Source organism: Netta rufina (assembly GCF_964035555.1).
Source record: "Netta rufina genome assembly, chromosome: 6".
Classification (NCBI taxonomy): Eukaryota; Metazoa; Chordata; class Aves; order Anseriformes; family Anatidae; genus Netta; species Netta rufina.
The window spans coordinates 9,516,678-9,541,719 of NC_140129.1; the positions used below are offsets into that span (position 1 = coordinate 9,516,678).

At 47.9% G+C, this 25,042-nt stretch overlaps 1 protein-coding gene across 1 annotated transcript; it reads left to right on the forward strand.

Moving 5' to 3' along the window:
• Positions 1-972: 972 nt before the first annotated feature.
• On the forward strand, positions 973-21,753 carry ATIC (5-aminoimidazole-4-carboxamide ribonucleotide formyltransferase/IMP cyclohydrolase). The gene is made up of 16 exons (XM_084289508.1): positions 973-1,105; positions 1,484-1,610; positions 3,116-3,192; positions 4,289-4,355; positions 6,572-6,660; positions 8,648-8,799; positions 8,927-9,083; positions 9,983-10,108; positions 10,249-10,356; positions 11,578-11,663; positions 12,529-12,618; positions 13,797-13,925; positions 14,849-14,941; positions 20,397-20,579; positions 20,940-21,095; positions 21,433-21,753. The coding sequence occupies exons 1-16, from the start codon at positions 1,084-1,086 to the stop codon at positions 21,550-21,552; spliced, it is 1,782 nt and encodes a 593-aa protein (XP_084145634.1). The 5' UTR covers positions 973-1,083; the 3' UTR covers positions 21,553-21,753.
• The last annotated feature ends 3,289 nt before the right edge of the window (positions 21,754-25,042 follow it).

Below are 25,042 nucleotides of genomic sequence, written 5' to 3' on the forward strand. Positions count from 1 at the left end.
AGTCCCTGTGCTCTAGAGGTGACACAAATCAGAGACATACATGCTACATAAAACCAAAGAGCTTTCAGCCTGCTGAACCCAATGACTCCAAATTATTTGCTGTTTTGCCAGGCAATGCTGCTTGTTGGGATTAGCAGCACTGAGCGAGCACTGCTGCAGTGACAGGACAGGCCTGGAGGCCTCCTGTGAACACTAGCAGGGTGATGGCTAGGAGCTGGGCTGGGAATTAACCTCAAGAGCTCTCTACCTGCCTCAAACAGCATGGGGTGCTGCTATCCCAACTGCTGTACCTTTTTCTGGGGTGTTCTGGCAGTGGTGTCGGGCACAAACTAGGCTGAAAACAAACAAAACTCCTTTGCATAGAGCTCCAGGAAATCTGGAGGCCTGTAGGGGACAAAAGCCCTTCTTTACCGAGAAAAATAAATAAAGCGAAGAAAAACATCATTCTGCTATTTGTAAACTTAATTTTTTACCTTAGACTTGGTAAGCAAATGTTATGCCTTTGCTCCCTGCTCTTTGGTAGACTCTCAAGAGTTGATTTTCCACAGCTGAAATTGCACTTTCTGAGGGGAAAACAAAAAGTAATCACCTTTATTGCTCTATCAGCGGCTGTACTGGGGTAGGCTGGGCTTCCTGTTAGCGAAGGGCCCCCTGACAAACCCTCACGTCCCACACAGATCCCACATTTGTCCCACACGGGTCCCACACAGGTACCACATGGATCCTATATGGGTCCCACACAGACACCCAGGTGCCACCCAGATCCCATGCAGGTCCCACACAGGTCTCACAGGGGCTCTATGGTGCCTCCTGGATCCCGCACAGACCCCACACGGGTCCCACACCTTGCCCTGCTGGCCGCCCCGAGCAGCAGCGCCCCGTCCCCTCACCGCCATCCCCGCCCCTCACGGCCGATCCCCGACATGGCGGCGGCCCCCGCCCCCGCTCCCTCCCCTCCCCGGGCCGCCCCACGTGGTGCTGAGGGCGCCCAAATCCCGGCGGGTGGCCGCTGCTCGCTCCTTTTTCTTCCTCCTCCTCGTCCTCCTCATCCTCCTCCTCCTCCTCACACCCACCGACGGCGCCATGGCCGCCCGGCAGCAGCTCGGTAACGCGGCGGCGGCCACGCGGGGTCCCGTGAGGGAACGGGGAGGGGGGAGACCGACCGACCGCTTGCTGTGGAGAAGGAGATCGTTAAACTGACCGTTAACCGGCGGTGACCGTTAAAAACGACCGTTAAAGGGTGGCGACCCTAAGCCACCGTGAGGGGAAAGTGTGTGTGTGTGGGGGGGGGGTTGGCGGCCATGGCGCCGAGCCCCGAAATGGCGTCGGGGTGAGGGCGGGGGGAGCTTTCTCCGGGTGCGTGTGAGTTACAGAGCGATTTCCTCATCGTGCCTTTTTTCTTTTTCTTTTTTTCTTTTTTTTCCTTCTCTATACGGTGTCGCACTTCTACAAACGCCATCCTCGCGCTCGTCCCGCCTTCCAGCTCTGCTCAGCGTCTCGGAGAAGACCGGCCTGGTGGAGTTTGCCAAGAGCCTGAACGCTCTGGGCCTGGGTTTGATCGCCTCAGGAGGAACAGCCAAATCCCTCAGAGATGCTGGCTTGCCTGTCAGGTACGGGCGCTCGCTTGTGCGTCACCACCAGAAATGCTCCTTGTGCCCTGAGGTTGCTTAAATTACCTCCGTTAGTGAGCACAGAACGGTTGGAAACTGGCACGGGATAAAAAAAAAAAAAAGTCTGTAAGTAAGTCTTCCCTGCAAAGCAAAGCAAGCAAACACGTTTCCCCTGAAACAAACAAAACCAAAAGCCCCGAAACAAACTTCAAAATCTTCTTGGCTCCTTGGCTGGCTGGTGACAGGGAGTTGTACTGTGCAGCTCAGCACTGAGGCCAGTGGAGCTGTCAGGAGCGTTGTACCTTTTTGCCTGTCTTTTGAGCCAGGTTGTCTCCCGTGAGGTAATTAGTGCTCTCAAAATTTGTAATCAGGCCCTAGTACTGCTCTTTACAGCTGGCTGGAAGCTGGTCTTTGCCTGGCCCTGGGATAGGATGAGTGACATGTGTCAGGGATATATTGAAGCTCAGCGGAGATCATTTGTCACAAATAATTTTATCGGGATGATGGCCTGTTTTTTGAGACAAAGCCTGTGTCTGAGAAGCAGTATGGACATGCACTAGCTGTTTTGGCTCTTGATTTTTGGGAAAGCTTTTTGGGTTCTTCTGTGCTCTGACTCAAAACCAGCTCCAGCCAAAAAAAGAAATAGAAATGTTTACAGTATAGTGATGAAAAAATCTGTCACTTACTTGGCAGGACAGGTGACTGTGGCTCCTTTTTGCCTACACTGAATGCAGTGGTAGGCCCCTGGGATGCATAAGCATGAATAGACACCACCTCCAGATTTCCTTCTCCTCTGTTATCCAGCACTTGGTTTTGTCTCCAGGTTCCTTACTTGGCTGTGCTATTGGCAAAGCCTGAAGCAAAAGATGGTCACATTTCCCCTTCCCTCTCCAGTTTATTGTAATTTGTAGTCAGCTGTGGGGATGATACATATTTTCAAAGTGGATGAAAGACAGGCTCTAAAGTAACTTGATTGTTTGGGACATTTAATTAGGGTCTACCCAGATAGGATTATATGAAGCTGTTAGATCTATTAGAGAAACCCAGAATTGCTCTGTCTTAATTTGTTCTTACTTAGCTTTTTTTTTTTTTTTTTTTTTTTTTTAAGTTCTGCTTGTTACTGCATTATTGTTCTGGTCCCTTCTCTGCCTTCAGATTCTCTTCTGTCCTTTATTTTGTATCTCTTGGGGCACTGATGCTCATTGTAACTGTCAAAATCTATTTGGGACAGGAGGACTTTTAAAATTCAACCTGGCTCTAGCAAATTGGTCTGATCTTTGATGGTGGAGACATTTCAGGGGATAGTGTTTGCAACCTTCTGCTTCCTTCCTGAATAAAGCAGAGATATTCAGCTCTGGCTGTCACCTAAAAGGTCGCATCTTTAATGATGCATCTTACCAGCGTTGCCAGTAGATGTAAATTGCCCCTGATGGGAATGAAACGTTCAACCTATAGATAAAGTCATTATGGCACTTCAATTAACCCGCTGTTTTCTCATTGAGCAGAGATGTTTCAGACCTGACGGGATTCCCTGAGATGTTAGGAGGACGTGTGAAAACCCTTCATCCTGCAGTCCATGCTGGTATGTTGTTGATAGCGTGCTTTCAATCTGAAAAAGAAATCCCTGGGCAGTGAGGGTGGAAAGAAGGAATTGACGGCAGTCTGTTTATAGGTTGTGTGGAAGAACTGAGTAATGAAAACAGACTTGCTCTAGCAGCAAAAGGAGAGGTGTAATGCGCAGGGTGGGGAAGAAGCTTGTGATGGCTGAAGGACTTCCTCTGTTGCTCTGCAGTTAGAGCTTTTCCTCCCTGGAGCTACCAGTATTTACAGGGCTCTTCGGCTACAAAAAGAACACATACGCATTTACAGATTTCAGGCCTGTGCAGGCAGAGAGCTCCACTGATTTGACACTTGTGGGTGAATCTGGCACGCAGCATACGGAGCATGACAGCATAATCTTTTGTGGGTGATTTCTGCATGCTGTAACCTTTCTTTGTTCCTCTTCAGCAAGGAAGAGCTGTGAGGGTGATTGGTCAGTCTGATGTCTCATCTGCTGCTTCACCTCCTGTAACTGTCCTTGAGATTCCTTGAATTAAACCTGCTGCCCATCACACATCTGAGAAGGCTGGAGGCAGTCTCCTCTGAGGACTTCAAACCCCAGGCTGTGCTGTTGCTTACTCCATGCCAGCCAGTCACCTGCGCATTTCTTTCTGAGCTCCTAGACCCCAGCTTAGCCACCTCTTCTGTTCAGCTAGAGCCACAGCCTCTCTTGCTTCAGTTGTTTCATGAGCTTTGTGTCTTACTGGCTGATGAGTGACAGGTGCCTTTTTCCTCTCCATGAACTTCTTGTCAGTTTTAGTGTTTCAAGGTTAGCAAGCGAATGCCTGCAAAGTCTGCCTTTGAGGTTGTCATTCAGCACTTGAAATCCTCTAGGATTTTGCACTGCAGAAAAAGAATCTGTTAGTAAGGAATCTGAGCAGCAAGGGAGTCAGGGAAATGGGAGAGGGTAGAGGAATGGGCACTGAGGACTGTGGAACTAGAATTGCAACGATTATGGTCAAAAGGCTTTGAGGAGAAGCACAGTCTGAAGAAAAGCACTGAATTAAAAAAATACTTGGTGGTGGTCTAGTTTTTTGTTTGTTTTTTTTTTTAATAAGGATGTACTGTTTTTTAACTAGGCATCTTGGCTCGCAATATTCCAGAAGATAATGCTGATATGAACAAACAGGATTTCAGCCTTGTAAGGTAAATACATGTTGGGGGACGTGTTGTAAGTCATCAGTAATCAAAAATAAACATTGGAGACCTGTCAGCACTGGTGGATGGGAACAGTAGGGATCTGCCCGCCAGAAAAACTGTAGTCTCCTTCCTTGTCCCTGTTGGGAAATACTGGTTTTAAAAACAAAATTTTCTACAGATGTATCTTTATCTCTTGAAATAAGAGAAAACTAAAACAAAAGAGTTATGCCATGGCTTGTGCAGGGATCAAAGGTTTTAATTTTTCCAGGTTATCTGTGAATTTTGACACTTTACATTTAGTCATTGTTGGGCCACATTACACTTTGTTGCAGAGTTGAATTCAGCGGTTTTGGAGCTGGTGTTGCTCCTTTCAACGTGGCTCTGGGTGTTTGATCAGATGGCAATTCCTGATTTTGAAATACTTCCTTAGTAAACATACCCTTTGAGATTTGCATAATGTTTACTGAGTTTCAACATGCAAATAAAGAGCAGACATGAAAAGCGGGTCAAGAACGTGCACCATTTGTACAGACAAAACAGATTTAAAAAAAAAAAAAAAAAAAAAAAAACACAAAAACTTGCTCGGGAGCCATCATGAGAAGGAAGTGAGCTGCAGCCAGAGATGCAAGTAACACTGTTCATGCACTAACACATACCTAAGGTGTTTTTTTTTTTTTTAATTTTTGTTAGAATGTATGTACTCAGTATTCTTACACGCGGCAGTTTGGGACTATGTTTAACTAATTAATTTTGTGAGCAACCAGTTTGGTCAGTGGTTGGTTGCTGATTTAGAAATGAATGGTTGAATTGAACGTAATAAATTACAGGTATAACCAAGAGAGGAGGCATAGTCTGGCTATGGTGATGGGGCCAGAATCCATCTTAGCTTTTAAAATTGTTTTTAAAAAGCAATGTGCCCAGGATGAGTGGATTTCCAGGCTGAATTTGAAAACCTGGAATTTAAAACCACAGGAGTCCTTGTAGATAGATGGCTCAGCAGCGGTGGCTCTTCATAGTACGCTGCATATTAAAGCAGGCTCGACTGAATTGCAGGGGGAGTAATGTTTTTACATCAGTGTCTTAAAGTGCATTTGCATCCGGAGCAATCATTTGGATTATTTTATGTAAAACAGAAGGAGCTGATCCTCAGCAGGAGGGTCTTTGCATAGTTGCATTAGCGTTACATACCCAAGTCAAGGTAGGAGACCTTGGTATTATCCTGGCTTCCACAGAGAATGCCATTAGCAGTGCTGAAGTCCACAGGTTGCTGATGGTTTGCAACAGGCCAGGAGCAGGAATGGATAGGGGAGAGAAATAGAAGTGGAAATAGAAATGAGGATAAAAGACGTGGTGGAGATTTAAAGACATGAGGGGGTTTTGAAAACCGTGCTGGAGGCTGATCATCCCCTCCCCTTGAGTTCACTGCACGCTGGAAACAAAGGAACGTTAGAGTTGGATGTGTTTGCCTTACAGCAAGCCACTGCTGGCACTGGGCATGCCTTGGTGTTAGGCGCCTTCATGTGTTCACTCTGCTGGGTTAAAAACCTCGTATGTAAAAATCAAAACAGATCCCTTGCTTGACTACACTTCTCTGGCAGCGGTAGGGTGGGACGAGGCAAGTTACTCCTCCACAATTTGTAAAATAGGCTGCTGCTGCTTCTAGAGTAAAAATGGTAAAAAAAAAAATAAAAATAAAAAAAAATAAATGACTTGATTAGATCAAGTAAGATGGGATACAGGCTGTGCACTGAGTATCTCTCAGGTTTTGTAGGGTGTTTTTTTGTTGTTGCTTGCAGTGGACCTTGCTCTGGGGGCTTTTTTTTATTAAAAAATTGGTTGCTGCCTGTTTTCAGTAGTGCTGAGAGCCTACCTCAAAGTCCTTTGGAATGGCTCCTGTTGTGCACCAAAACAATTAAACTTTTAAACGCATTTAAAGAAACTCTTAACCAACTTCTGTAAATTGTGGCATTGACCACCGTAATGTTGTTTAATGCAGAGTCCAGTTAAATTGTGTGTGTAGTTTCACCACTGTAACATCACTTGGGCTGATGCTGGACACCACTGAGTCTTTTAGACAAAGAAGCCTTAGCTAGAGCATTTTATGCTGGTCCCAGATCTGAGAGGCAAGACCATAAACACACTGATAAATACCTTGTGTGCCAAGCCACGCTTGGCCTTTCTAGTTCTTGCTGAGTAACCTTGTTTCTCCCTTTGATTCTTAGAGTTGTCGTGTGTAACCTCTACCCCTTTGTGAAGACTGTGTCTTCTCCAGGTGTAACTGTACCAGAGGCAGTGGAAAAGATTGACATCGGTAAGTTAAAGGCAGAACAGACCCATTCTCCAGGCAGATGTGATGGTTCTCGTGTTTTAAGTGGTGTCTTGTTGATTTGGAGGTCTTACACGCCCATAAAGGATCATCAGACATCTGTTTGATGTGGAAATAAGGGACTCAGTTTGCCATTCTTCAGGATCCTGCCTTGCTGAGACAAGATGCTTTTGCTGTGGTCACAGGAACTGAGCTACTGCAGTGCTGTGGCTGCAGGGAGGAGTTGGGAAGCCTGGTCCTATGCCCTAAAATGTTTCCCTTGCATGTTCAGGTTTCAGCAGCGGTGGCAGTGGTCTGTGTGAGCTGTCCACTTGCCTGCTGTGGGTTACCTGCTCCTAGCAGTGGTTGCCAGGTCATCTCTGAACGTGCATTTTGGCAGCCACAGGGTTATCAACATCATATGTTCAAAGCACCGTGTCCGTGGTAATTGCCAGATGAAAAATTCATGACAACCAAGCCAGGCTGCAGTGTGTCATGGAAGACGTCATTCAAGAAGGAAGAAGCAGTACGATACTGAGAATTTATCTGTGGCAGGCAGTAGAAGATGACTGTGTGCAGAAATGACCTGCTGGCGACTTGCAAACTAATTCCTTTGACAGATAATCTCACCTTGAAATGGGAGAGTCACGAGCGAGTAGCTAACGCTGTAGTAAATCTGCAGCTCTCACTGCAAATGTCCCCCTCTGGGAGGGAGGGAAGAGGGGGGACACAAATTCTGCTTCTGTCTTCTGTGTTGCTTCCCAGTTTCGAGGAACTTGCAGGAAATTAGTTAGCTTGGTGGCGTTTTCCCCTTCTCCACTGAAGTCTGCTGAAGAGCTCAAGGGTTAGAAGTAGGAGAATGAATGCAGGGCTGGGTAAACCTCATTGCTTTCAAGCAGAGCCAAAATTTAAATGGCAAGTGGCTGTTTAACAGGCTGGCAAGGCATAGGTGGGGAAGTCAGGCACTGCCCAAAGGGAGGAGTCTGATGTGCAAGGGTAGGGCAGGTAGGGCACACTTGCTACTAAAATGTAGAGAGCCAATTAAACCTTTTTTAGAGCCTCTGGCAGTGTAAGAAAAATAAAAACCAGGAGCTCTGGAGGGAGGGTGAACCACTGAAAGTGCTCTAGGTGTTGCTGAAAACTAATTGAGGAAGGGAAGAAGTTGGTCTTCGTTCGTGGGAGGGTGCTTGGGGCCTGAGTTTGGAAGCGTGGATGCCTGTATCCTCAGCGATTCTGCTCTTGCTCGTTATTAACCCCAGAAGGCTTGCCTGTACTTCACTGCAGCAGCTCTGCCTGGCAGCTCGTGAACAGTGCAGGCGCAGTTTTGTGCCATGGGGTTGGATTGGGATTGAATTTTCTTGCAGTAGTTTAGTCCAAACGATGCCCAGCAGAGCTTTCCATTAAATGTTTTATGGAGTAGCGCTCGCTCTGCATGTAGCAGTGCCAGCCTCTGCTTTTCTGTTGCAGCAGCCTAGTATCTTGTCTGATGTAAAGTGTTTTAATCGCTGTGCAGAGTCAGATTTCAGGGGGAAGCATGGCATTTTATCTTACACGGAGGACCCGCGCAGCATTCATTAATATTTGCAGAGAGATTTGAGAAGCTCAGTTGCTCAGCAATGTCGAAGCGAATCTTAGAGCCTCCTCCCCAGCCCGGTGTTGCAGAGGATGATGCTCTAGCCGTGTGTGCAGAGCTGTCCTCTTCAGCAAGTGGCCGTGCTGCTGGAAGCATTCTTGCCCCAGGTGTTTAGCACAGCACTCGACCTGTTTTCGCAGTGCTGCTGGTGTCTGCACCTTCAGCACCAGGCAGAATCGCACGGGCTGACTGCCCTGTGCTTTTTCAAGATTCCCTTTTCCCTGCAGCACTGGGGGAGGCGGGCACGTGGATCTGGCACAAATGTTTGATTGTTTGTGACCCTTCTTGGCCTTGGATGTGGCTCTCGGTTATGCTGTGTCTGGAAGAGAAGCACCTCATGCCTCCCCGCCTCTCTTGCAGGAGGAGTTGCCCTGCTACGGGCGGCTGCGAAGAACCACGCTCGTGTCACCGTTGTGTGTGATCCTGCAGACTACTCCTCAGTGGCTAAAGAGATGGCAGCATCACAGGACAGAGACACTTCCATGGAAACCAGGCGTCACCTGGCGCTGAAGGTCGGTCGCCTTTGCTCACAGCGAAGGGCTGGGCCACACTTGTGTCTCTTCTCCCTTTCTCTAAACACCAACTCCTTTGTAAGCTGATGTCCTGTCAGTTGGCAAGCGTCCCCTGTTCTGTCCCCAGGCTTTCACCCACACCGCTCAGTATGACGCAGCCATCTCCGACTACTTCAGGAAGGAGTACAGCAAGGGGGTGTCCCAGCTGCCCCTGAGGTACGGCATGAATCCCCACCAGAGTCCTGCACAGCTCTACACCATGAGGCCAAAGCTCCCCCTGACAGGTGAGGCCCAGGCTGTGCTGGCCCCCGGGGAAAGAGAGTGGCTGGGTATGTCTGCCAGGGGTCTTCAGACCTCAAATATACCACTGGGGGTATCACTGCTCTGGAGAGAAAGTCTGGCTAACTTTGTTCTTGAGATTGTTGGCAAAAACAAGCTCTGCCTCGTGTGAGGGCATTGTCCCGCCGAGCAGGCAGTGACGCTTTGTGTGGCAGTATTTCTTTGGACTTCAGCTCTGGTAGTTCCTAGGAGAGTTTTTTACTCCTGCACTGGAAGCTGATTTGCTTTCAGGTCTGCCTCTCAGGCTTGGCAGCAGACCAATGTTGTGTTCACCTGTCCTGGCCTTGTGCTGTTGCTGAAACAACTTTCCTCCTGTCTCCTGAAATTCTCACAGTCCTGCTATGTCAACACCGGCCGTGCGGTTTTATGTGTGCCAGGGCAAAAGGTTTTGGGAGCAGACTTTCAAAGAATTCTTACTGTCGGCTCTTTCATCAGAAATCATGCCAGATGAAGCATTTTGTTAAAAGCTTGCCCTAAATTTCATGGCTGTGAATGGCTCCTGTGACAACAGTTAGAGACACAACGTACTTAAGGTTTGGCTACTGCCTGAATATTTTGTTGCATCAGAGACAGTTGGTGGAATTTCTTTACTAGATTTCAGCTGCCTGGGGTGAGGAAGAGAATTGAATTTGCATCTCCTGAGTCCTCAGCATACTCATTCCTCAAAAGTCACTGAAGCTTTTCAAGGTGCTTAACTAGCTGCTGAGGAGCTAGGGTCATTTAAAAAGAGCGATCTTGCAGTAATTTCCATTCTTTGTGGGAAAAGTCTCTTCCGCTTGCTCTGCAGGCTGTAGATAGAGGGTTCTGCCTGCTCTAACTTGTCTGTTTGTGTGCTGCGTTGCAGTGGTGAACGGCTCTCCGGGGTTTATCAACCTGTGCGATGCTCTCAACGCCTGGCAGCTGGTGAAGGAGCTCAAGCAGGCGTTGGGCATTCCTGCTGCAGCCTCCTTCAAACATGTCAGTCCCGCAGGTAGGGTGGCTCCTTCTTATACCACGCTTTTCTCCCTGAAAACTGCCAAGACTCCGCGTTTTGGCAGTTCGGGGAGGTCCCAGGGGCAGGGAGCAGGGAAGGGCTGTGGTGCGAGTGCCCTGGCTTGTGTTTCCCACTAGGTGCTGCTGTTGGAATACCTCTCAGCGACGAGGAGGCCCAAGTCTGCATGGTGCACGACTTGCACAAGACCTTAACGCCCCTCGCGTCTGCCTACGCGCGAAGCAGAGGTGAGAGGCCCAGGGACAAACTTAACTGCTCCAAAAAGAGCTCAGCTTAACGCGCAGCCCTCAACAGCCCCTTTTGCACTCGGCAGGCTCTTCCCTTTGTAGTGCACTCCTCCTCCTCAGGCTTTGCTCCATAAGGATCCGAGTAAACGAGCTGCCCACATAGCAAAAATGGCTCTGCAAGTGAGCAGGACTTGTAAATTATTCCTAAGAGGCTAAAAGCACTTTGGATTCTGTTCTTTAATCTAAATGGAAGACCTGTAAAGATTTTTTTAATTAAAACATATACATATGCAGGTGTACGTACACAGACATCACTGTGGGGTTTTGGCTGAAGGATCTGGATAACCAGGTAGCTGTGCTGGGAGCACGCTCAGCCTTCTGCTGCAGGTGGGGTGCTTGGGAACGCCTCATTGGGCAGGAATGTTTCTGCCCTGTACTTGATGGGTGGTTTTCAGTGCTTTTGAAGCTCAGAGTTTGCAAAAAAGAAAACGATCAGCAAATAAAAATTCCTTCTTTGTTAATTCTGTCATTGTCCATGGCGTTCCTGGAGAAACTGGACAGATTTTGGAAAACAAAGCAAACTGCCTGTTAAAGGACACAATGGCATGGGTTCATTTTTCAGTACTCTAGGGACCACCTTTGGTCATTGCCCACAGAAGACCATTGAGGGATTGGTAGAAGAGCAAACCTTGAGAATGGCAGTGACAGCAGAACGACCTTGCTGCACAGTGGAGCATCCATGATGGGTGCTGAGTGCTGCCTCATTAAATACAGAGAATACTGAACAAAAAAAGTGCTCTTAGCTGCATTGCCGGGTCTGGTTTCTTGTGGGAAAAACCTGATGGGAGCATGGGCATCTAAAAGCTTGCTTCTTTTTCCAGCTGTCTCTCATCTAAAATCTTTCTGTATGAACCTTGCCTCTCCCTGTCCTCTTGCCATCGTGGCTGCAGCAGAGCTGCTAACAGTAATGGAGATTGTAATTACTGAGTTAGAGCTTTTACAAACGCAGTGAAGGAAGAAAGAATATCTGAGCTATGCAAATCTTTAAAGGTGCATGGGATTGAGGTAGGATTTTTCATTCTTGTTGCTCTTACGGCCTATTTTTTTTGCGGTGAAATTAAATTACTAGCTCTCGTGCAAATTGGCTGGGTTGTGGGAGCAAAGACTTCTCTCTGTGTTATGCCGTAGCTGGATAAGTTACTAGAAAATGTGATTTTGCAGGTGCTGATCGGATGTCTTCTTTTGGTGACTTCATTGCCTTGTCTGATGTCTGCGATGTGCCTACTGCTAAGATTATTTCCAGAGAGGTTAGTTAACAAGCAGAAAATCTTCGAGGTAGAAGGGAGAATCGCAATAGACGGAGCCACTGGTTTGTAGCAGCCCTTCTGTTTGAATTGGACCTGTTTACTTAAGACTATTTATCGATCCGTTTGTGTAATTCAGTGTGTGGGGTGCGGAATTTACACCTCTCTCGTGATGCTCTTTTCCTTCTGCCTGGCTGCATGGCAGAGCTTGTGAAATGCTGGTGCTTGAAATGATGCTGTCCAAGAGGTGATTGCAAACCTCCATCTCCTGGTAGGCCTCTGGAAAGGAGCCCTGATTGTGCTCTCAGGAGGATCTGCTTTAAGGCTGCAGTTGGAAGAGCAGGGGACTGGAGCCTCTTGCCCCAGGCAGGAATGTGGATGTCGATTGCTGCCTGCCAGTTGGTACAAGTTACCTGTTGGCTCAGCCGCTTCCCAGGCTGCACTTTAAACTTTGCTGGGTTCATCTTTAACTCCACAGCTAACTGCATTGCACAAGTGGAAAAGCAGAGTTAAACAACTGGGAGTTAATGCTTTACCAGGCACCTTCACCCTGTGCCGTGCTGCTTATGGTTTTGTTGGAGGGGAAAGCACAACACGAAAAGCTGTCTTGTATACTGGAGACTTCTCAGAAAAAAATGAAAGGTCACATTTGACTTTGTAGTGGACCAAATGTTGCCCTCACAAACCTGTTAAGAAACAAAGCAAAAAGAAAAAAAAAAGGTTGGGTGATGAGAACGTGAAAGAAGTATACAACTTCATGGTACAGGCAGACCCTGACAGGTCAGCCTTTGTCCTTTTCTCCTCAGGAAGAGTTTTTGATATTAGCTCCTCTCCTTTTCACATGGACACTGAGATCTGTGTGTTGCAGGTATCTGATGGTGTGGTAGCTCCTGGATATGAGGAAGAAGCCCTCAAAATCCTTGCCAAAAAGAAGAATGGTGGTTACTGCGTCCTCCAGGTTTGTGTTCCTGCTACACTGTAACTCTCTGATGCTCTTCCCATGTCTGCTTTTCACAGATGTTAGTGTCCAGATCGCTTTGGGGTATCTGGACTAGGGAATCCAGGCTCCCCACAGCATAACAAAATGCTGTTCCCTGGTTTGGGGGGATTCCTGTGTGAGCTGGGATTCCTTCAAAACTATCCATGTCTGGTGACTGGATTGATGGATTAATGATGCTATCAGAACAGCCAGAAAGGTCCTGTTTCTGCCTGAATCTGAGAGACAAATAAGCACAGAACTTTACTGGAACGTCACAGAAAGAACAGCCAAGGGTTAGCTGAAGTTGCAGTTGTAGTGTTAGTGCCGAGGGAGCTGTAGAAGGTGGCTCAGGAGCTTGAGGCAAGCAGGAATGAAATTGCAGACAATCTTGGCAGGCGATTACCTCCTGAATTGAATTAGCTTTGCAAGGATGAGGTCGGATTGGTCAAGACTGTAGCTTTAGGGCCTGTCTGAACAGGGATGCTAAGCAAAGTTGATCTGGACAAACTTAAATGGGTTAGGGAAACCATATAAAGTGTGTGCACGCTTGTATTTAAAGCCAGGAGTCTTAATCTGGTTTACTTCATGCCTCAATTACCCGAAGAGGGGCTACCAAAGTTCTAAATAAGCCTTAACGAAGTTTAACAGTTGCATTTAACTTGGCCCCTTACACCTGTACAGCTTAATTGTGCTGCATGCTTGCATAGATGAGCCCCAGGAGAGTGAATCTCTGGAAATAATCACATTCACTGTTTTCTTTAACGTCAAAGTGGCTTGGAAATTGTGCCTTAAGGCAAATATGAAACCACTTAACAATATTTGTAACATTCCTGTGGAGGACTACAAGACTATTTGTGCAGAAGTTCTTACCTTTCTGTAAAAGACTGGAAGGCTGTAGAATTTTGTGGCTTGCACCGTGGACGTGTCTATATGAACATCTGAACTGTGCTACCTGTCTCCACCCTGTAAATGTTACTTCCTGCTGTCGAGACCTTGGTGCTCCAGTTAATGCAAGGTACTTCTAATGATCTGGCATTGCTTTCCCTAAACAGTTCACTTCTTTTGCGTTCTTTAGGGAGTGTGCTTTAACCGAGGCTGTTGCTTGATGTTGGCTTTGAGCTCCAAGAGTTTTAACCGGCCTGTCTGTTGGCTTTTAGATGGACCCAGCGTATGAGCCCGATGACACCGAGATTCGGACCCTCTTTGGACTGCATCTCATGCAGAAGAGGAACAACGCAGTCATTGACCGGTCATTGTTCAAGAACATTGTTACGAAGAATAAAAACGTGAGTGTCAGAAGACAAATGAGCTTAAAGACTGGTAGAATAAGCTGGTATGCTTTCTTCAAGGAAGGCAGCGCTGTTGTATTTTGAGAGCTTTTAATATATTTTAATGAGGTTTAACTGGCTTTCACCAAAATAATGCAGCAAGCTTTTTGGCCAGCAGTGCTTGGGCAAATCAGGGTGGTTTGGTTTGGTTTTGATTTCTTGCATTAATAAGTGGAGCTGGACCTTGCCCTTTATCTCTGACTAACAAAATGTTTATTTCTTATTTACAAGAAGCCGTGTTGTTAAATTTCTTATGATGAGACAGCCATATGCTCAGGATCCATCATGATCTCATTCTGACTCACTGTTCAGTTCTCCCACTTGTGTACAATGCATAAACTCTGGCCTTTCTGGTGTTGCTCATCACTTTAGGGTTGACATCATCAGAAAACTGTCAGTTATTTCTGTGTCTCCGGTCTTGTTCTCATTAAAAAACAGATGTTAATGAGTACGTGGTTAGTCATGGGCTCAGGAGCAAGCTCAGACCTTGAGGTAATAAAAAACATATTAATAAATTAGCCATGGAGTGTATTAAAAACACGAGGATATTGTGAGCTATTATTATTATTGTGGTCCTGTGCATACCTGAGTGTGTGCTTAGCTTTTTGCCTGTGAGCACTTCTGAAAACAGGATTAGGGCCAGTGACAGAGCCATCTGGACCTGGTAGGGCTGAGTCTTATCCCTACCAACCACGAGGTTAGCTGCCAGACCAACCGGTAACAGTTTTGTTGGTAACTGAACAAAACAGAATATTTTTAGCTATCTTGTTTTCCTCGCGGTGACACGGTCCTTGTGGTGCTTTTGGAGGCTTGCAGACCACCAGCCAGTTGGCTGGCCGTGCTCGTTAGGACGGGCTATTGACAGTGGCGTTTCGTTTCAGCTGCCCGAGTCTGCCGTCCGAGACCTGATTGTTGCCAGCATCGCTGTCAAATACACCCAGTCCAACTCGGTGTGCTACGCCAAGGATGGGCAGGTAACCAAACCGGAGGGCCCTGGGGAGCGTGCTTTCACAGCCAGGCTGCTCGCTGCTCGCTTTCCTCAGGCACGAGCCTTAAAATCACTTAGTGCAGGAAGCTGCTCAACAGGTACAGATGAACGGCCCCACACAGTGCCATGCAGAACAGGAGCTAAGCGTGTGCTTCTCTCAAAGCTGCCTCAAAACCCAAACTCAACGTATTTCTCCTGGGGTAATGACAGGGCTGGCTTTTTCAACAACAGGGTTGGAAAAGCTCTAATGTGCTTCTGCAAGTTAGGCCTCGAGTCACTTCTTTGTAACTGCTCTGCCTTTTTATTTTTTTATTTTTTTACCATTTTTTGAGAGCATGTGCATATGCTGTGGTCTGTACAGAGCCTTAGGAAATGACAGTAGTTATTCACAGCTAGGTTCTGACTGTCCACATGGTTCTTAGCTTTATTTTATTTTATGTTTTATATAAGAGAGATGAGATGTGGTTTCTTTTTTCCCCTTTGGGGCACTAGAAAACTTCCTTGCTTCCTGATGTTTAAATGCTTCTGAAGGATGTTGGAATTTACAGGGGTATTATCAACTGCGTAGGTGAGACAGGAATTGTGAATTATGAAATCTTTCCAAGCTCTTACTAGGTGTTCAATTTAAATCAGTTATGCGAAAGTTGTTGCAAATGTGTTGCAAATAATACATTTTTTGCCCAGAGGCTCATTCTTGTAACGCTGTTGTTTAGGTGGCTCTGTGTTCTCCATGGCAACTTTGCCATAACTAGGGTTATTTAAAAATAAGAAATAAAACATAAAAATCAGAAAGATTGCTTTTGGTCTTGATCATCGTAATTCAGCAAGATGGATCAAACAGTGTGCACTTCAGGTGCAGACTGAATGAACTGCAGCACTGTTCTTTTTGCAGTGCTGCACGTCTACGTGTGTCAGATTGTTATTACAGCCTGAAAACATTGCAGCGCTGCCTCACAGTATTTTCTAGGGTCATGTGCTGTGTGGTTCTTGAAAACACGTCTCTGGAGATGCAGCATTTTTCTTTTCTTTTTCCTCGTTTTTTTTTTCTTCTTGCACTTAAATGGCTCTCTGTTCTCAAGAGCACTAATTCTTGTAGCCCCAGAACAAAGGTGGCACTATCTTTGCTCCTTTTCCCTTAGTCCAACAGCAATTTCCTCAGTGCTTTTGTAAGCCTGGGCTTACTGTGGCGCTGCAGCTGTTTCTGAAACGTGTGTGGTAATGCATGCACCAGATGGAAGCAGGAAGGCACGACGGAGGACTGAAAGCACTGTGGGCAGACAGGGATTTAACTAGCCTGGCTTCAGGGGTGTTTTGTGTATTTGCAGGGATATATTTTAATTACATACTAATGTGTGTTGTCTTGGTTTGCTGTATATGTGACAAGAAGGGCGAAGATCAGAGGTCTGTACGCTGCACTGAGAAATGAATGCCTTGTTTTTAACAGCAGAGATGAGCCGTTCAATTGCTTAGTCACAAAGGTGGGAAATCGGTGCTGGGGACCTGAAATCAAAGCTTGACGTCTTCCTAAAGAGACTCCTTGCAGTCCAAATGCAGAGATAGCAGAGTGACACGCTACAGGCAGTGTTGGAGAAGCTTAGATAGCAGCTCTCCTAGTTTGAAAATGTCAAAAAAGCCTCTTGGGACTGCTAAGTAGTGAGACTGTTGTTCCCAAGGTACAGATGGGGCAAGAAAAAAGGTTCTCTGAAAACTTCCTTTGGGTGATGCTGTGCAGAACTCGCTGCTGGTCACATCACCCACCGAGGCACGTCGTCAGATGAGTACAGGAGCGTCTGGGTGCAAATCAAGCACCAGGGACAAAGCAATTTCCAGATTGTTAGGGTTGAAATGCATGTCAGTGATCTGACTTGTTTGGGTTACGTGAGCCAAGCTTGGGAAATCCAGAATTCTTCCAGTTCCACTGCTTTTGTTTCTGTGGGGGTTATTTCAGCCTCACATCATTGCTGCTGCATTCCAGAACTCATGTATCAGATAACCAGAAGGTTTTTTTTGACAGTTTGGCTTCATCGGCTGCTCCAGCTGGGGCTGGTGCTCTGTGCTAATAAGTCCTAGGAAAGGATGGAGTGGGAGGAAGCATTTATGGACTTGAGTGTCACTTAATTTGCAGGAAGCCAGCTGCCACTAATTGCAATAAACACTCTCACTCGTTTTGTCTGACTTTCAGCCCAGTGAAGCCAAAGTCTGTAACGTGTTGATTTACAGTGTTCAATGCTACCATCGTGTTTAAACGTAGCGATTTAAAAACATTCTTTTCTGGTTCTCAGTAGGATAAAACAGAATTGGTGGTTTACCTGTTTTCCACCCATGCCACAGACATTTGTCAGTTAGTGCCTTGCTTGTTTGCCTTCCCAATTGTGAAGTCCTTTATTTGATTTTATAATTCCAAATGCGTTCAGGATTTCAGTTTTCCCTCATTACTCAGGGTAAATCTGGCTAAATCCAGGCTAATCTACCTCATTTTGCAAGGACTCTTTGGACATCATCCACTCCACACTTCTGTATGCTATTCCAGCCGTGGGACACATTTGGCTTTCCTTTGAGCCAAAGTGTTCTGGTCAAGCAGTTCTCAGTTCTCACCCAAGCTTTTTTTTGTTATTTTTTCTGCCCGCTCTATGTTGCTGTCTCCTTTCCCTTGAGCCCCAGCAGGCCCTGCAGAAGCACTTTCTTTCCCCAGTAGATTAAACTCTGACAGAAACCTAATTAACTTTTCTGTCTAAAAGAGGCAGGAAACAGAAGGGGGTGGGCAGGCTTTGGGAAGGATTTTGAAGTTTAAGATTTCATGTGGAAGCAAGCTGCCGGTTGAAGAAGGAGGAGATGAGGTATAGGAAGAAGGAACAGATGGAAAGAAGTGAAGTGAAGAAGGGAGAATAGGTACATTGAGACAGACCTGTGTGTGGAGAGATCTGGGTACCAGGCTGTAGGGTGTATTAAGCAGAAGCTCGACCTCTTGATTGCTCCTCCTGAGGCAAGAAATTCCAGTCTAGACTGAAGAAATCTTCCCTAGCAGTGTTGCGTCAAAACATCCTTTTGGACAAAAAAAGGATTGAGCTTTCCCTGACTCAACATTTTCCCATGAAGTGCATTTTATTACCATCTTCCTCCCGGGCTGGAACAGTAAACTGGAGAACAATGTGGGCTCATCAGGAGGAGGCATAAAGCAGAGGCCGTTCACATTCTTTTGCCTTTTATGCCATTATAACAACAGTTCTGTGCCTTGCAGGTAGGCATCCCCAAATCCAAGTCTGAAGGTGTGTTTCTGGGATATCAGGGTGTGTTTCTGGGGGAAAGTTGCCCCTAAGCCATGGGAAGCGTGGAAGCTATTTAATATTTACAGTAATACTGATAGCCCTGTGGGTTTATTAAGTGCCGATGGCTGCTGGGTTGGAGCTGAGCAGATGATATTAGATAGCAGCCCTTGCTCCTTGGGGGAACGGTACCCAGCAGCATGTTTTATGGTTCTGGTAAGAGGTGAAGTCACCGTGTCTTGATGAATGAGAAGACAAATGATTCATTCCTTTGAGGGCAGCCTTTGACTTATAGCTTTACCAGCTGCTGCAGGCCGAGCTGGAAACTCTGAGGCACTGGCCAGAACTGCTGGCTTCAGCGCGGTGTCCCTGGAGCGATCCCCCCCGCGAACGGTCTGGTGAACAGTTCAGCTGTGGCTTCACAGCAGGAGGAAATTGTGGAAGGGAGTCTTCTTGTCTGATGGATCTGTGGTTCGAAATGGCAGGAGCTCTCTTTGGGAAGCAGGACCTGGAGATCTGAAAGCCGTGGAGGGAAGTTCCCAGCCTGAGTTTGACAACCGTGGTTAGATCGAGCATCTAGCATCTGTTTGTCTGGCACACGCTCGTGGCAGAGGCAAAGCTGAGGAACTGCAGACAGCCTGGGGCTCAAGGGACCCCAGCTCAGTCCCTTGCACTTGCAAGCTGTGACTGCAGGCAGAGCAAAACGACTTGAACAGCAAATCCCTGCACCCTGAGGGCGCTGTGAGGGCGAGTACAGAGTTGGCAGGGACCTGAGGTGCTCCGAGCACTTAGCACAGGCTGCCCTGCCTGGCACTGCTCTAGCAGTGGACCTGAGGTGAGTGCTCTTGTCACTGCAGGCAGAGGGACTTGTAGGGCCTCGGGCACTGCAGCGTGGCTTGCTGGGGCCGTTCCCATGCAGCAGTAGTCAGCAGCAGTGTTTATGCACTGGTGTCTTGTTTTGTCTTGGCTGAAAGGGAGCTGAGAGCCTGCCATGAGCCCACGGCACTGCCTGGTTTGACTCCAGTCTTGAGCATAATGAGGTGTGAAAGCATGAGATGGTGGCCCCGACAGTGCTGAGTTTCCCTGGTCCCTGAGGGGACGGTGAAGCAGCGTCTGGTATCCAAGATGTCCCTCGCCACCAGTACCTTTCAGTAGTGGCAGCACTTGAGGATTGTCTGTGCCTCCAGCACAAGTTTGTTTGTGTTAGCTAGGATGCAAGACTTGTTTGCGTTGTGCGTTGGGCTGTGACACGAGGCTTGTGGGGTTACCTGACCACCAGCCTCCCAGGAGCCTCTGCATACTTTAATCCATGGCCCACGTGAAGAACTTGCCAGAAGTTAAATGTGTCTGAGGAGAACCGGGCTCCAAAGTGGTCTGAAAAAAGTGAATGAAAACTGAGCAAATAACATACTTCCACTGGAGCTTCCGTGAAGGAAAAGTCACCTTTTGGATCTTGTAAGGCAGACCTAGTAGTTCTGGGAACATCAGGCACAATTGCTATTAAACAAGGTTTGCAGGCAGCTATTTTTAAAACCCCAGCCTTTCTGGCAGCTGCTGGAGTAGGAAATGTGTTAGGGGCTGCAGGGCCTTGATAATTGCGTGATGCGATGGTCCTACTGGGCAGCCTTCCTGGTTGAGCAGTGGATTTACTTCCTTGCTGGCTTGACAGACGAAGTGCCCTGTAATCCTCTGCGTATCGCAGCTGGTCTGTGATTGTCCCTCAGGGAAAGATAAATAATGGTGTTTGGGTGTCCCAGGCTCAGCCTTTAACCTCCCTGTGAAGCTCCAGGGACAGGTAGGCAGCCCGCCATCTCCTCACAGATTCACGTGTTCCTACAGCAGTGGGATTTTGCTTTTGGTTAAGGCAAAGCTGTTACTACCCCACCCTCCTGAGGCCAAACTGTTGGGCTCTGCTGGCCGAAGCTGTATTGAGGGAGTGTGGTGGCTGCAGAGCGACCATCAGCTCAGCAGGGCCATGGATGTTACCGATGGTGCAGAAAGCAGTCCTGTAACATGGCCACGGGGACAGGGGATTTCAGTTTTCCTTGCTAATTACCTGCACTCTTTCCCCGATTCAGTAAGGAGCAGCTACTTTGTGGGAGGTCTTCCCTAGTCCCTTGGCTGTGGTTAGGCTCCCCGTGAAGCAGGGCGTGATCCCGCTTTGTGCACCCGCTGCAGGTCATAGGCATCGGGGCCGGCCAGCAGTCCCGCATCCACTGCACGCGCCTGGCTGGCGACAAGGCCAACAACTGGTGGCTGCGGCACCACCCGCGTGTGCTCTCCATGAAGTTCAAGGCGGGCGTGAAGAGAGCGGAGATCTCCAACGCCATCGACCAGTACGTCACCGGGACCATCGGCGAGGTGAGTGCCGAGAGGCTTCAGTTTCTACCCCACAGCTGGAACCACCGCTACCGGGGTGGTCAATTCCCCACGGCCACGTCATGGCCAGGGCAGAGTGCCCTGGTTTGCCCTGCTGACGCTGCACCCACTGCCTCAAGTCCTGGGGTGTGCAGGGGAAGGAAGGGAGTTCAAAGGATGCAGAACGAACTGGCAGTGGTAATGTGTTCCCACCATCACTCAGGACCTTAAAATTCCTGGGAGGAAGCTGCCAGCAGCAGAGCTGGGTATTGGTGGGGTGCCATCGCTCGTCCCTGCGTGCTCCTAGCGGGGCAGTGCACAGAGGCTGTGCTTGGGGCTGAGCTGGTGCTCTCAATCTTTCAGGATGAAGACCTGGCAAAGTGGCAGGCCATGTTTGACGAGGTGCCCGCACAGTTAACCGAAGCGGAGAAGAAGCAGTGGATCGCCAAGCTGAGCGCTGTCTCCCTCAGCTCCGACGCGTTCTTCCCTTTTAGGGATAACGTGGACAGAGCTAAACGGGTAAGGTCACGGCCGGGGTGTCAGGAGGACTGCACAGAGCGGGCTGGCTGTTCGGGTTCTGGGCAGGGTGTTCTTGGGGTCATTGGTCTCACCTGAATGGTAATCACCCAGCCATTGCTTAGGTTGTTGATTTGGGATGAAAAGAGTATTAACATTATATAAAAATAAATAAATAAATAAATGAGGAGCTCCCCTTTGGCGTGCTTTGGGAGTGGAGGCCGATGTTTGTTCAGCCATAGTGGAGTAGGATGTTAATGAAGGGCCGGGGCTGCCAGCTCCTTTTCAGCGGGATCTTGGTTTTCTGTCCTCTAATCCTTCTCTCTCTCTCTTTGTTCAGAGCGGGGTACAGTTCATCGCCGCCCCATCCGGCTCCGCTGCCGACGAGGTTGTGATCGAGGCATGCAATGAGCTGGGAATAACCCTGATTCACACCAATCTTCGGCTCTTCCATCACTAAATTTACCAGGGGCCCCTCTTTGGTCACAGTCTCACCAGCAGCAGTGACTGGAATATCAGCAGCTTAACCGGGAGGCACGAGCCATCTACGTGTAGCAAGTATTTGTAAGATCTGCAAACAAGACTTCTCCCTGTCTTAACAGGGAATGAAGGTGCAAGCAGTTGGCCTCTAATGTAGAAAATAAGCCTTTTACAAATAAACGCACGGTTCTTAGCCATGTGGAGTTTGTTGTATGTTGTCCAGGTACTGTGTCCCGAGGGAAGAAGCTTATTTCTGAGGCAAATGTTACGGCCCGGACTTCACCAATTCATGAGAGAGGTGGTGGGATGGGATGGAAGCTTGGCTTAGGCCAGCTTGTGGATGAATTGATAACAATCTGGGTTGTAAACCGAACTGAGCCCCTTTTTTGGGAGTTTGCAGGTACTGTCCTCCAGGTGCTTCGCTCCATTATCCCCTTTCCTTGTGAGGAGAGGGAAGCAGATCCTTTGTGTGAGATAATCTCAGGTTCAGTACCCAGCCCTGCCCTGGATGTGCCTGTGGCTGAGCGGCGGTGTCGGATTGCTGTCTTAGAGGTGAAGTGACTCCTTTCTGCCCATTTGACACGCTTCTCGTAGGGAGAGTTCAATTCAGAGTTCATGCACAGGCATCTGGGAAGCATCTTGCCTGAAGCTGCTTCCGTTCTCCACTGTGTGCAATTTGCATAAAGCAGATTTGAACTCTGATTAGAAAAACAAAGTGAAAATCTGGAGCACAGTGAGATGAATAAAGTAACAGCCCAGGCACATTTCTGCTGGCAATCCCTGTAACCATTTCAAAGGGATTTTTTGGTTCCATTTTATAAAATCTGTTCAGTTCTGGCAAGGAGCAAGCTGCAGTTCTGCAACAAACACATCTGCCGTGGCTCTGATCTCAACTGGTACGGAGGGGAAAGTCTGCCTGTGTTTGCTTTGCTCAAGCAGAGGGGCACGGTGCTAGGGGGTGGGCCTGAAGGGGGGAAATTCAGGTCCTGCTTCTGGCTCTTGCCCTGCCTGGGCATGAATTTTGGTTTACCTGGGGTGGAGACCTGTTGTCTGTAGGGCACGAGGGCTGCAGAGTTGCTGTCTGTGGGGTGGCCAGAGCCAGGAACAGGCTGCCTGGAGTGGCTGTGGCATGTGGAGACTGTGATTTCCTCAAATCTTGTTGCTGTCTGGATTAAGACAGTAGCCCAGAATGAAAGTGGTGTGTTACTCAACAGGCGTAGCTTGCCTGTTGGCTGTGTTAACCCCAGCCCTGGCCAGCCTGACTGCTTTCCATGGCACTGCTTCCCGTGGGGTATCAGCGATAGAGTCAGTGTGGTTTTCGTTAGCTTATGCCTTAAAATTTGGGTTTGGGACTCTTCCACTGTTCTTCCACTCCTCGCTTGTCTTTTCTGTCACTCTGCTTTGATCACAGCTGGTGTGTACCATGCATGAGGGTCCCTCGGGAATTTGTTAGCCTGTTCTTCGTCCTGATACTCTAAAGCACCAGATAAAACTGGGACCAGTCATAAGCCTCCGGCCAGCTCCTGCTTCACTTGCTCTTTGCTGTCTTTGAGGAGCTGTTGTTAGATTGTTACCCATTGATTAACATCATCCAGGTGAGATTTTTGCATCAGGTGCCAGTAAAGGTCCAACTCCGGTGGTATCTGCCCAGGGTCTGTGCTTTGCTACCTGGGCTGAGCATGTTTCAATCCTCTGTGCGTGCATTTTAGAGGTCTGTAACAGTTCCTCATGAGGTGCACCGATCCCCTGCTAGCTGAACGAGTTGCTTCTCCCTTTGATACTTGCAACGATGAAATCTAACTGCGGGGCTCTGCTCAGCATCCCTTTTCTATAGCACACGGAGATAGGTCTGCTCCCTTCACTGGTGTTTTTTGAGGAGCAGGCTGCTGACAGGCTCTGTTTTGCACCATCACCATACGGTGCCTTGCCCCTGGCAGGTCCTGTGCTGGCAGCAAGAACAGCTCCCAGAAGCGTGGACGTAAGCAGAGGGCAGGGCAGAACCTCTCAGCCTTTGCAGCGAGCAGGAGGGGATTTCTTTCCTACTGTCAGGCAGGAGCTCCCTTCATCCCTACCCAGGCAGCTGACCCTGTCCTGAGCATGGCTTGGGTTGGACATCGCTTGATCTTAGTGCTCCAGAGGATTTTGGCTATAAATTAACACTGTTGTGAGGCTCAGCTGCTGGTCTCCTGCCACTTCATGCACTACGGGCTGGCTGAAGCAGGGACCCTGCACAATCTTTAGTTCCTTTTGTTGCTGTTTCTAGCAGAAAGGCAGCGTGGCTGATGTTTGGGATCTCACACGTCTCTACTGTCTGTGCTGCACTCTGCTAGCAGGTATCAAACGTAACCGAAAGTAAGAGACTCAGCTGAAGGACAGAACAGCCAGCATTGTGCTTATAAACGTCAAACAGAAATTCTATCAGCAGTGGGAACCCTCATGTTTCAAGGTACAGGCCCTCTCTGCAGAGAGCTTAGGCAAATGCAGTGTTTAAAGCACTTTATCCCATAATCTTTCCTCTGTTTGTGGTGTTACGAGTGATGTGGCGTTACAGGGAGGAGATCAGATGGACTCCAACTTGAGTTCAACTGAGCAGCTCCTGTGTGCCTGTCAAGTGAGTTACTTAATGTCAAAGTGACAAAGTAGGGACCTCTGTAATTGCTCTCTGGTCCAAAATACATAGCCCTCCCTCGAGGAGGATGAATTAACAGAAATCTGTCTTAGCAGGGAAGTATTTTTCTGTGTCTGTCTAAGCCATGTTGAGTTTGCATGGATTTCAGATACTCATTTGGCTCTTGAACACTGCTGGGAGAGAACTGATTTCTGTTGCAATCATTTTACTATTTGCAAATGTTTTTGTTGCTCTATAGATAGCAATCTGTGAAAGCAGTGGCCATGTGGGTTTCTCATGTCAAGAAGCCAAATTCTATTTTCATGCTATGCTTTATTCAGTCCAGAGAAATCCATTGACTTGAGCAATGCAGTGCTGGCGGAGCCAAGAGAGGAATGTGGCCTGAGGAAGCACGACCAGAACCTTTAATAATGCTCTAAATTTGCAAATGTTGTATGGGTTTTTGCAAAGCTGGCAACAAAGGGACTTAGTGCTAATTTTGTGCATTGTAATCAAGCCTGGCTTTGTCTTTAAAAGGGCTTTTAAGGGAGTTTTAATGACACCCACCCCCAATACCACAGTAAACTTGAACAAGCACCGACCTAGGTGAGGTCTGGCTCCATTTTTGAGGCTTTCTGCAGAGGTTACTAACTGAAGGGTTTCTGTGACTGCCTTTACAGCAGTGCCTGAGGGCACGCTCAGCTGTAACTGAACAACCTCAGCTCCGGATTTTTATTTGGATTTACCACAATGCAAATGCAGCTACAGGAGCTGAGATTTAAAAGAGTGATGTGATTGATAGACCACAATATGAACCCTTCAGCTGGTCACAGGTCAGTTATCTTCCATCACAGGGACAGGT